The sequence below is a fragment of the Myotis yumanensis genome, unplaced genomic scaffold (assembly GCF_028538775.1).
Source record: "Myotis yumanensis isolate MYYU_CA2020_CCGP unplaced genomic scaffold, mMyoYum1.0.hap1 SCAF_10, whole genome shotgun sequence".
Lineage (NCBI taxonomy): Eukaryota > Metazoa > Chordata > Mammalia > Chiroptera > Vespertilionidae > Myotis > Myotis yumanensis.
This window is the reverse complement of record NW_027223761.1, coordinates 8,749,244-8,762,133: the sequence shown is the minus strand read 5'-3', so window position 1 is coordinate 8,762,133 and position 12,890 is coordinate 8,749,244. Positions and strand designations below refer to the sequence as shown.

At 45.5% G+C, this 12,890-nt stretch overlaps 1 protein-coding gene across 2 annotated transcripts in view; it reads right to left on the bottom strand.

Moving 5' to 3' along the window:
- Positions 1–12,890, bottom strand: part of KIAA1549L (KIAA1549 like) — a 98,547-nt gene that overhangs the window by 44,371 nt on the left and 41,286 nt on the right. Inside the window, exons 11-13 of one of the 2 annotated variants that reach the window (XM_070427759.1) lie at positions 10,932–11,122; positions 7,578–7,705; positions 987–1,165 (exon numbers count right to left, since the gene is read on the bottom strand). In XM_070427759.1, the coding sequence (XP_070283860.1) occupies positions 987–1,165; positions 7,578–7,705; positions 10,932–11,122 (498 nt within the window). The remainder of the gene's footprint in view (positions 1–986; positions 1,166–7,577; positions 7,706–10,931; positions 11,123–12,890) is intronic. The other variant, XM_070427760.1, reaches the window with a different exon arrangement.

Below are 12,890 nucleotides of genomic sequence, written 5' to 3'. Positions count from 1 at the left end.
TTATAATAACCAAAACCAAAACTGGAAACAAAAACATACCTGGAAGGTTTGAACAATGGGAGGTGAGTTTTTTAATCCACGGCATACCTTCTCAACTAAGTCATTAACAATGATCATCAGCAAGACAAGAGCAACACAGCCAATGTCTAACATTCAAGATGATGGGATTCGAAAATATAAATGAGTTTGGTCAAAAGCTTGAAGAAAAGGTATAGGAGTGAAAACAGAGGATATGCTAGAGTCGTGAAATTACAGTGATTTTTCTCTCTTATTTTCTGAACTTTCTATGTTGCTATGTTTTCTTGGGAGGGCAGGGGTTTGTCAAGGGGGGGCGGGGATAAAAAGGGCACTTATGTAATACCCTTTGTAATACTTTTAGCAAAAATAAAAATAAAATAAAATAAAATAAAAAAGAAAAGAAAAAAAATCTTTGTGAAACCATCATTCCCTATATATGTTACAATTTTTTTCAGACTCTTAGGAAAATTAATGACCACATGATATCCACAGATATCCTTCTAACAGCAGGGAAAGGGTTGTTTCAATCTTGCTCCAAGGAGTGAAATTCATTTCAAAGCCTGTAGAGTGGGCACATCCCTGTTCGAGTGACAGGATCCTCTCCAGTGCCCTCTCACATTAAGCCCCTGGCAATTGGCATCTGATAATGAACAGTTTAGGAGCGTTATCAAGAAAGGTAAGACTGTATGTGGGGAGGAGTTTCTGAGGTTTCTCTTCATAACTACAGTCTTTAAAAAGCCCCTTCTAGACTTCCTAGAATGAAGGTAAAAAAGATGCTCTGAAAACATCACCTAACAAATTTGTTTTGGGTGACTTGTGCCCTGATTCATTCCGCTGAGGCCTGTGCACGCAGAGGTGAAAATGACTGAAGGAGCCCTATATACCTGGACGCAGCCTGCCCCCGGTGTCCCCAGGTGGTGCTCCTGGCTGCCTGGGCTCCCTCCCATTCTGGGTGCTCAGGTGCTCACCTCACCGTTGAGCGCTGCGGCCTCCTGGCTCCGGTCCGGGGTGGGATGCACCACGGGGAGGGCTGTGGGTTTTACTGCGATGAGCTGCACGGATCCAGAGGACGAGTCAAAGGGATCAGCAGCCGCCTTGCCAGAGCTGTCAAACAGAACTGCGCCTTCCTCTTCATCACTTGCGGGCACTAAAGCACAAATAAGTACATCGGTTTTATGGCCGGAGGGAAGCCTCAGGAACATGGGGGATTTATGTGTGATGCTAACAGCCCAAGGACATTGACTCAAAACGACCTCAGAAGCAACAGTTCTGTGCCAAGGGCTCACTGCTACTCATGCATTTCTTTTAAACGTAAGGCCTACTGTGTTCTCCATGGGTAGGAAAGAATTTTAAGTCTGAATGTAAATGGTAAAAACCATTTTTTTTTCAAACTTGTGAAAAAAACCTTTAAAAAAAAAAGTAAATTTTTTTCTCCAAGTTTGAGTCAGAGATGGGAAAATATTTGCTATGTTTGCAAGTTCCACTTGGCCAAACGTGGAACTCTTCTTAAAATATGACAATCCATTGAGTAACAGCATTCAGTTCAGTCTCTGCCACCAGAGTTACCCATTTTTGCACGATGTTAAGGTGACTAGTCTTCCCTGGTCAACCAGCCATAGTAATTGCAGCTGACACTTTTTTTTTCCCCCTAAAGGCTGCTTCTCAATGATTTGAGTTCAGTCTAAAACAAAAGAAAGCTAAGAAATAACCACCAGAAAAACTAATTTAAAGCCACAGACAACTCCCCTAATTAAATAGAGCAATTTTCACCCACACTCTTTTGCATTAATTCTCGCCTCTGACAGATGATAATTCTACTGTGATTGCTTCCAGAACTAAGCCGACAGGAGGAGTTCCAGGGCCAGTGGTACTTGCTGATTTACTTCTCCTTAAAGCATCTTCCCATTAACTGACTATAAGAATGACAGTTTGTTGAGCATGGCTGGGCGAGAGATAAATTAAGCCTGTTCAAGCAACTAAACCAGCAGGCAATTTAGGAACAAAATAGGTGTTATTAAAATACGAATGTAATAGAAGTGTATTTATCTTTCCTCCTGTCTGCTCAAGAGATTGGGATGTTATTTAAATCATTGAGAAACACATAGTTTGTATCATTCTGTCGCTTGCCATAATCACCGAACATTTGTCAAATTAAGCCAAGTAAATTGTGGCTAAAACGCTTCAGAGTCCAACAATGGCTCTAATTGGAGTATTTTTCGGTTCTGTGGACTTACTGGCAAATAGCAGGCCACCGAACTGCCAATGACAGAGGACAATCTCTATTCAGACATGTTACCGGATGCATAGGAGTTTTGTGGGGCACTCCTGTCTGACCCCCATTATCTCCCACCTGGACACCTGCTATGAACGCCATCTCTGGTAGCCACCCGCCCGGATGGCTACCTCCTCAGAGTCACAAACACCATAAATAGGACCGACCTGTGTAACCACAAGGAAATTGCAGAAATGGCCAGCTACGTATGAGCCATCTTGTAAGTGGATTCGGCAGGCCCAGCCAAGTCTTCAGAAATGACTATAGCCCAGACTGTGACCTCATGAGATTCTGAGCCCAAACCACCCAGCTAAGCCACTCCTGGATTCCTGACCCACAGACATCATCCAACACCATAAATGCAGATTGTCGCTTTTGGTACTAGGTGTGGGGGTGATTTGTTACGCAGCAATAAGTAACTAATACACCTCCTAAACGACTCCCTCCTCCAAGCTTCCAGTCTGTCCTCCTATCCCTAAAATGCATACTCCCCCAGCAGCCAGGATGGATCTTTTTAAAAGACAACCAGGTCACAGTACTCCCTTGACCAGAACCCTCTGAAGGCCTCATGTCTCTCAGAATAAAACTCAGGCCGCCCAGGTTCTGTACAATCTGGTCCTGGCGACCTTACCGAGCTCATTCCTCCCTCTCCCCTTCATCCCCTCTCCAGCCACAACGGCTTCTCGGACACAGCAGGCTTGTTCCCACCTCGGGGTTTTGTACTAGCTGTTCACTCTGCTCAGAAAGCTCTTTCCCCAGGTCTTTGCATGCCTCGTTCCTTCTTATTTTTCAAGTTGCTGCTTGAAAAAAGACTTTCCTTGTCCACCCGCCTAAAACAACCTGCCTCATCCCCGTTATATTTTCTCCACAGCATGCAATGCTCTTTATTTGTGTGCTGACACTAGACTATGAGCCCCATTCTTGCCCATATTTTTAAAGGCAATACCGACTGCCTTTAATAACATCTTATAGGTAGCTGGCTTTCAATAGGGATTTGCTGAATAAGTGATGAATAAAGGAATGACTAAAATTTCCTGACTTGGAAAGGAGATGTACCTGCAGAACAGGTAAACATGCAAAGAGATGGTACTTAATACTTTTATTGCTTCTGGGTTGTGACATCCTCACTCCCCGCCCCATGGACCGGATAAGGGGAGGAGCATAACTCTGAGGAGACAGAAAAAGGATGTACAAACTACAGTTCATTTTTCATTCTCACTGTCAGAATGGTCAGATTCAGATTTGCACAATAATTCCTCTTGGTTTAAGAGAAAAATAATTAGTGATCCTCCCCCCACCCTCAAAAAAAGACTATATGGAAAAATACATTAAAGGGCATTACATTAAATATTAATACTAAAATGCTGTGTAAGCCCAGCAGGTTCATGGGAATATTTAATTCATAATCAGTCCTGAAAGAAAAAGCACCAGAGAATGCTAAACAAAAGGGCCACCGTTAAACTGCTGAAGTGTCCTGGATACCACCGCAGTCATCCCAGTAAATGCCGCCATGCGGATCTGGTTGTGTTGGTTTGAACTTCTGCAAATCAGGCTAGGAAGGGAGATTTCGTTTCTTGATGTTTATTTTACATTGGCATGGCGGGGGAGGGGGCAAGCCCTCCCATTTGAGGCAGAAAATGCTCTTGAACAATGCACGCTCTTTCTTTCTGGAATTTCCCTTAAAGCTCAGAGAAGATTTATAACTAGCGTCACCGCCCTCTGGTGTTTATCAGATAACAAGCAAGTCTTCACCTCTCATTGAGAAGGCACAGAAAGAATGAAAACTGAAGCTGTGTTTCTGAGCTAATATCTGACCTGTCTCTCAGTGTCTTAAAGGAAGGTGTGCAATTAAGGGTTTATGGAAATTTTTGCTTTTAAATGACTGAACATTTAAATATATATATTACGTCCTCATTTTGAACTCATTTTGAACTCGTTTCCCAGAAAACACTTTTTCCAAGGTGACATTGGTTCTTTTTTTTTTTTTTTTTTAAATTTCGGAAAGAGGAAGGGAGAGAGTGATAGAAACAACAATGATGAGAGAGAATCATTGATTGGCTGCCTCCTGCACGTCTCCTACTGGGGATTGAGCCCGAAACCCAGGCATGTGCCCTGACCAGGAATCAAATTGTGACCTCCTGGTTCATGGGTCAACGCTCAACCACTGAGCCACACTGGCTGGATGATATTAGTTTTAATTCAGAAGTTGAAATGTCTGTATTTGGTTGAAAAAAATTCCACATTCTTTTGCTTTCAAAATCCTAGCTGTCCTCTCTGTCTTTCCCATTTGTATTTAAACATCATCGTGAAACAGACTCGAAAGCAGGGAGCTAATGAGGCCATTGAGCTACAAGGACCCACCCAGCCGCATTCCTGGAGGGATAATGTCTTTCCCTTTTAAAGGTCTTATTTTCGAGAAAGTGGAAAATCACAAGGTACAAATGCAACAAAACTGGTGGGAACCAAACAGTTTCAGAATGACAGCCTGGAACGTTAACATTTGTTCATTAACCTTAGTAACTCTAACCTCTGGAATGGATACCGAGCCATGAAACAACAGTATCTGAATATTCCATACAATAGTCCATTCTCAGAGACCACAGTCACACATTAAAATACCTTTCGCAAGCTGACAATATACCTTTTTATATTTCTCCACAATTTCAATGTTATTTCTTTCCTTCCTCCTTCCCTCCCTCTTTTTCTCCCCTTCCTTAGGTTCATCTTCCAATCCAATAAAATACACTACTGATTTTTTTGGGGGTAGACTATAACCTAGCATTATGATAAAGTGGAGCCCTTTGATAAAAAGGACAAGTGTGGGTTCCGTTGAAGGTCCATCCTAGAATTGTGATGTGCTTCAGCATCTGTTTTCATTAAATGTGTTGGTGCTATCGCTTCTATTTGAAAATTTCAAACGGAAACCTCACTGGGTGGGAACCAGTGGTAAGACAGAAGCCACCAACCCTGAAAATTCACTGGGCTGACTTCTGGCAAAAAGACAACGCAGCAAAGCACTGGGAACCGGGAGAAAGGATGGCGTTTAGATAAAGCTATTGCATGAAAACCTCAACCTGGCCGGTAATTGCATTCTGCTTGTGCACCATGCTGTTGTCATTTCTGAACCTGATGTTTAAATAATCACAGTGACCAAAACAGAATAAGGAGGCAGGCAGAGGAGGTGGCAGAACAAGGATGGGGGAGGTCAGCAGGGACCTTTCGAGCACGTCAGTGTTTCCTCAGAGGCATGGGGAGCGATGGGATCTGAAACCGGCCCTGCTCCTCCTTGTCTATGAAATAAATGCAGGGGACGGGGAAAGGCATCATGTTGTACGTGTGCATTTACTGACAGAGGAGTCTGTAGGCTGCACATTCTTTTGCAAGAAAAAGGCCACAGAACAGTATGTACATTGATCCCGTTTTACAAAACAAAACAAAGCTACACAACAGAAGACAAAGATACGGTGTGTTGTCATATGCATAATAAAAAAGACACGCTAAGTTATTCAAGGTCATTTGAGGACTGGGGTAGGTGATGGGGGATCTGGATGAGGGTGGACTTTGACTTGACCTTATATATTTCTAGGAAGAATATAAAGGAAGGCAGGCAGGGAGGTTGGGAGGGAGTAGAGAAGCAGAGAGGGTCCCTTGATTGGGTGGTGATGGCAGTCTCTGCACTTGGTTAAAACAACTTTCCCCTGTGTCTTCACTGTCCGTTGTCTCTGTGTGGCCTCCCTCCCTCCCTCTCCCCTTCGTTCTTAGCACCTCGCCCTGGGAAGGAAGAGAAGAAAGTTGCTAAGTTCACATCCCCCTTCACATGTCGGAGCTCGGGCCCTCTGTGAGCTGGGTTGGCCGAGAGCGGATTCTGGGCAGGACTTCTGGCCCCAAGGAGGACCGATGTCCCAGGAAAACCCACGTGTCACAGCCTGGTTCTGGAGGGGACAGCAGTCTCCGTTTTACAGGGCAGGGGAGTTCAGGAGAAGAAAAAACTCAAGGATCAAATCAGCATGACATTCTAAACAAGTGTTTTATATGATAGCTGGGCATGGGGTCTATTGTGGCATTCTTTCTTTTCTTTCTCTCTTCTTTCTTTTGTCAGAAACAAAGAAATAAGTAAGCGACATTTGAAAGCAAAGGAATATTCTGGCACTAGCTTCCAGAGAGAGCCCCTACGCCACACCTCATCCAATTCCTCTAAAAAGGAAGCACAACTAAGCAGACTGCCAGATGGTTGGGCTCTCCCCCTGGCATTTCTGTAGGACTCTGCCTGCAACCCTTGGAACTCCTAAAGCAGCGGTTCTCAACCTGTGGGTCGCGACCCCTTTGGCGGTCGAACGACCCTTTCACAGGGATCGCCTAAGACCATCCTGCATATCAGATATTTACATTACAATTCGTAACAGTAGCAACATTACAGTTATGAAGTAGCAACGAAAATAATTTTATGGTTGGGTCACAACATGAGGAACTGTATTTAAAGGGCCAGAAGGTTGAGAACCACTGTCCTAAAGGTACCTTCCTTGATCCGGGTGGCGGCATGGGGTACTTGAATCTGATCTCAGGACGCCAGCATCACTCATGGAAGGACAGAGTGGAGAGGAGGATCAGAACCAAGGTGGGACTGGGAAGACAGGGAGGCTGCACCCTGGGGTCCGGCAGATGTGAGCTATACATAGATGGTGCACAGCACAGCCAGGTGGCTCCGAGGACTTACCAACAAACCCCAACACCAAACCTTTATAAGGAGGGAGAAGATCTGTTTGAGAAACTCAACCGTTAAGCTTCCCTGGAAAACAGAGGCAGGAGCATAGGCTGATGTCTATGATAATATTTATCATGGTGCTGTTTTTCCTGGGAGAGGGGAATTTACAGCATCTGGACTCACTGGCCTAAAATGAACCCCTGGAACCTATCAGGGGAGTCAGGGAAAGAAAACGGGGGGAATCTTCAGGACCTGCCACCCAAGAGGACGTGGTGCTAGAAATGCCGATTCACCCCAGAATCGAAAAATCTCTAAGCAAACATCAGTTCATTCTGCATTAGAGTTTTTTGAGGCCCTGCACAATTCCATAAAAACAGGAGCCAGGATAATTCAGAGACAGGGGTCAGGCAATACTCTAACAGGTAGGAAGGAAACTGACTCGTGGTCTTTGTAGGACAAAACAGAAAGAAGAAATGAGGGTGGCACACTGGGGTGTGTGAGTGTGTGCAGGCCTGTGTGCACGGGTGTGTGCACGCATATGTGGGACAGGCTCGAGGGCGGTACTTGGCAGGGAAGGCTTCTCACCATTTCTCTTCCGTGCCTCCTCCTTGGTCACTTTCTGCTGTGCCGTTACATTCTGGGGCGAGCGCCTCCCTGAGCTGGGCTTCCCTGATTCGTTGCTGATGACAGAGCCATTCTCACTGGGTGACCTGCTGGAGGTAACCATAGCAACAAGGAGATGGTAAGTTTCGACTCGCACAGCCTCCTCTCAAGGTTATTTTATTTGCACAGTTTATGTCTGTAGCCTTTCTTTTCAGTTTTATCTACAAAAAAAGAGAAATGATTCGGAAATTTAAAAAAACACCCGTACTGCAGCCGGGGTTATGTAGCTGGCTGTCCTGAAGTGTGCTGACCGCTGCTTAGCTCGGCAGAGAAGTTCAGTGAGCGCAGCCCTCAGTTCCCATCTCTTTTTCATTAACCCCCAGTGACTATGGAAATGGCTTAAGCATGCCCTCTTATGAAAACACAGCACTTCGGAGATGTTGCCGAGTGTCTGACTCACAGGGCATCTTCAGGGACATGTAGGGATCACAGTTCTCTTTGGCTATTCTCTATACAGAATATGCCTTAGCTACTGAAGATGAAGTCACTCCACCATTAAATTCTTCACTCTAACTCTCTCTCCCTCTCTCTCTCTCTCTCTCTCTCTCACACACACACACACACACACATTCTTAACTGTGCTAACTGCTAACTACTTTCATTTGAAACTATCAATTTGAGCTATTTTCATTCATTCAGGAAATGAGCACCCACTGTATTGGGCATTGTGCCAGGTATACAGGTATAGAGGGCACGTATAGAGGGAGGTGGCCAATCAGCCCTGGAAGCCGGAACTCCCCCTGCAGGTAGTGGCTTTCCCCACACGCTGGAGCACCTTCTCTTTTTTATTTATTTATTTTTAAAATTTTATTTTATTTGTATTGATTTCAGAGAGGAAGGGAGAGGGAGAGAGAGATAGAAACATCAATGATGAGAAAGAATCAATGATCAGCTGCCTTCTGCACGCCCACACTGGGGATCGAGCCCGCAACCTGGGCAAGTGCCCTTGGCCAGAATCGAACCTAGGACCCTTCAGTCTGCAGACCGACGCTCTATCCACTGAGCCAAACGGGCTAGGGCAGCACCTTCTCTTCACAGTCTCTCCTACAATGCAGCAGCTGTGGCAAGCGTTTAGACAAGGGAAGCCACAGGGCCTTCTCGCCTTCCCTACGGCTGGACTCTGGCCTTCTGGACCCAGTGGGAAAATGGGCTCTGGAGAGCCCCTGCTGAGTGAGTTCACGCTCCCTGGGGCCTTAGATCACGCCAGCCTGTGGGTGGGCTGAGCATAAAGACCAACTGCTTTCAGAGACAACAGGGAGACAACGGGGGGGCAGGTATCCAGAGGCCTCATCCAACCCCTTGTTCATCTATTGTCAATTGTCCAGATTCAGAACCTAATGGCATCTGACCCCTTTATCCATGGAAATTGACTGGATAAAATGCAGCACTTGCTAGTGGATGCTCCTCTTGCTCCCTCCTCATCCTGTGGGAACTTGGAATTCTCAGTTCTGTACACTTCCACGTACTTCAGCACCCCAAAAATCATGAACACTGGAAGTGCCCGCTCACGCCATGCATGGGCCAAGGCAGAATCTACCAAGAGCGGAACACATAGTCCAGGTGGGATGCTCTTGTCGAAGTTTCACAGATGAGCATAAGTTTGGGAAATGTTTACTCTATTCCTAAGGCACGTGAGCACGTCAAAGGCTCAGGTCTGCCCTGTCATAAAGAGACTCATCGCATTTTGTTTAATTCAGCATTTTCTAGTTTATTTTGCTATAGATCTCTTTTTACCATAACAACTTCTCAAACTCTGACTCATCCACTACCACTTCCTCCAAGGTTCATATCAGCCTCTTTGAACTTCTTGTTCTCCTTTAAGCAAATCAAAAAGTTCCTGCCTCAGATTTGCATATACTGTTCCATCTGCTTAGAACGTTCTTCCTCTAGATAGCCTTGAGGCTCACACATCATTTCCATCAGGTCTTTCTCAAATGTCCCTCTATCAGAGAGGCCTCCCTTGACATCCTGCTAAAAGAGCATCATGGCCCCCTCTCCAGCCCTCTGTGTCCTTACCATGCTTCGGTTTTCTTCTTCATATTCACCACCACTAGACCTGCTATGTATCTTTCTGTTTGCTTGTTGTCTATCTCTTCACTAGATTGTAAATCCCAAGAGAGCAGGAAATTTGTCTAGTTCCCTGCAGTATCCCCAGTGCCTGGTAAACAGCACTGTGAGGTGAAGGGAAGGAATGAGGGAAGGAGGCAGGCAGGACGTAGCTTTTCCAGCCATTGTGGTCTCGAGGCAAGGGAGAAGGGGGTTGGCAATGGGAGTTTGTTAAGCCAGCCAACAGGGCTTGCCTTAGGGCTCATTACCTCTTTACAAGGCGACTGCAGAGTCCTTCTAGTGAGTCTCCTGGCCTCTAGCCTAACTCTCCCTTCCATCTTCCACATTACCACCTGAGTCATCTTTTAGGCTGGACATTACTGTCGTCCTAAAGAACTTTCCGTGGCTTCCCATTGGCTAGAGCACAAATTAAAACCATCTACAATTTTAATCTGTCTTCTGGTTTCATCCTTCACTACATCCCGGCCCCCACGAACTCTAAACTCAAGAAAACTCACCATTAAGTGAACGTGGCTGTGCCTTATCTCTCCTGGATGCCTTCATCTCTTTCCACCTATTGACACTCCACACACCCTTCAAGGCTCAGCTAAAACACAACCTCCTCCACGATGCCCTCCCTCCTCAGGATTAAGTTCTTCCTCCTCTCTTTTCCATAGCACTTTGTTCAGACTCCACGGTGGGCTTCTGCAGATCATGCTTGGATTCCAGCTATTTATCTCTCTGTCTCTCCATCACAAGATTCTTGGGGTCAGGGATCAATCGTAAACCTCTTTGTAGTCCTCCCAATGCATGTCAATGAACTCTCTTCATAGTGAAATCTCAATAAATGGTCTTGAACTGAAATCATAAACCACGGGGAAACTGCCTGATAAACTACAACTACGCGTGCTAAAATCGAAGCAACTGCTTTTACCGTAAGTTAAAACGTGTAAGGGTGACATCAGTGCCAAATTCATTATAATAAATGTAAGAGCTAAAGCTCTGCTGTCGTGGTTGATCTGCAACACAAAACCTTACAAAGGGTGGCTCAGGAGAAGCAGGTATTATGATTCTCCTCATCTCCTTCAGTCTCCTTTTCAAATATTCAAAATGAGCGTCAAGGGGAATTTGTAAAGAGGACAGTGGGATTCACTTGAGGGCTTTGGTTCCTCTCACCATCCATTATTTCTCTTGTTGACACGGAGAGGCCAAAGTTGGCCCCATGCCTACCTCTTCCTGGTTTCGGTGGACTTGGCCGTCTTGATGGTGCTTCCGTCCTGGGCGACTTCCCTTTCCTGCGAGGCAGGAGCATCTCTGACAGGGAGCGGGAGGACCACCGTCTCCTGCGTCACAGGGATGACCTCCTCGTCCGCCCCTTGCTGGCCCAGGTGCTGTTTGGCATAATCAAAGCCTTGCACAGGCTGCAAAGAGGAAACAGATCTGCAGTCACATTTCTGGTAAAGGGTGACTCTAACAGCGGCTTTAGGAGAAGTCGGGAGGGAAAGTGCATGTGTCAGGACCCTACTTAGCTTTCCAACCAACAGGAGTTCCGTCATCTCCATCATAATTTGTCTTTGCAAAATCAGAGTCCGTGTGGATTCCACCAAGCTTCGGAATCTCTATACAAGACTTACTCAGAAAAAATGAATAGCGAAAACAAGATGCAAATAACGTGTGTGGGAACACACTTCATTTAAGGATTTTTAGGCCACTCATTTTACGTCTCTGGATACGACTAATTAGAAATTCTTCATTGATACGTTAAACAGGTCCTGCCATCTCCTCCCTAGGACTATTCCATCATCCCTTAACTCCCGTACAATAAAAGGTGCGTGACTTGAAGTCACTTGACTTTGCCAAGTAACTTGAACTTTGAACATCAATTTTCTCATCTGAGAAACGAAGACGATCCTATCTGCTTCACCTCCACCACGCTTCAGTATTAAAGGGGAATGAATCACAGATCTGAAAACAGGGAGAGAAACATGCCGGCACTTACGGAATCACTATTTAATCCAGAGCACTGCCTAAAGCAAGCTGGCTGTCCTACCGTTTGCTCCGGAGACATTAGCAAGGTTTTTACTGCACCATGTCTGAAAGCCCAAGTGAATAGGGCAGCCGTGAGCAAAACCCAACAGACATCTATTAGCGCGCTAATAAAAAGCCAAGAGGCCTGTTAAAACAATTCCTGGGAGTGTCTCCATCCTGCTTTATGCTCCAAAGGAGCACAATACACATTTGAAGCAGGACAACGGGGTGGTTAGTAGCGACAGCTCCGAAAGCAGACTGCCTGGGTTTAAATCCCGACTCTGCCACCTATTAGCTGGGTGACCTTAGGTAAGTAACTGAGATTCCCTGCACATCAGTTTCCTCGTTGGTAAAACGGAGATAGTAACAGTGTAAACAGGATAAAATGTGCCTGGGTGTGAGAGTGATATGCAACCACCCTTGAAGGGATGCGGTGTGGATTAAATAAGTAAATTTAAGTCCAGCATTTAGCTAAGTGCCTGGCACACAGTACGTGCCCAATCAATTATTAGCCAATATTGTTTGCCTTGCTACTAAATCTTAGCCCAGATGGAATGGACATCAGTGATTCTCTTCATGAAAATGTGGGGGTGAAACTCAATCTCCACCATTTGAGTTCTGACAGAACTTGATTTGGTCAGAAGCTCTTCCTTCAGCATCTAATTTAGCTGAGAAATAAAACAGGAAGGCTCCAGCTAGATTTAATATTCTAGGGCTGTGGCCCAACTGGTCAAATCTAGCAACCGAATCTCAGAACAGAAGGGAGTTTTATTGCTAAGCCCAGCAAAGCTTCCTTATTTTAAGCTGTCTATAGTTTTTCCACAGTTTCCCCAATTCCCTGGGACAGTCTCTCTGGGCAGTGTGCTCACCCCTCCCTCTTCTCTGAGACACTCACACTCTGACCCATGTAGCCCGCCCTTGACAAGCCACTGACATTCTCTGCCAGGATGTGGGAATGTTTCTGCACGAGTGTTTGTCTACTCATTTCCCTCCCCATCCGTGGGGCCACGTGAAACAGAATGGAGCTTTTGGATGACTGACAGTGTTCTTAGAAGCTCTTACAACCAACTGGTCACCAATTGCATTCAACTGAAATGTTTCTAGAAGCTGATCTTTGCTCTCCAAGTCCACTGTCTTACTGACTCCTGCCTTGGTCTCAAC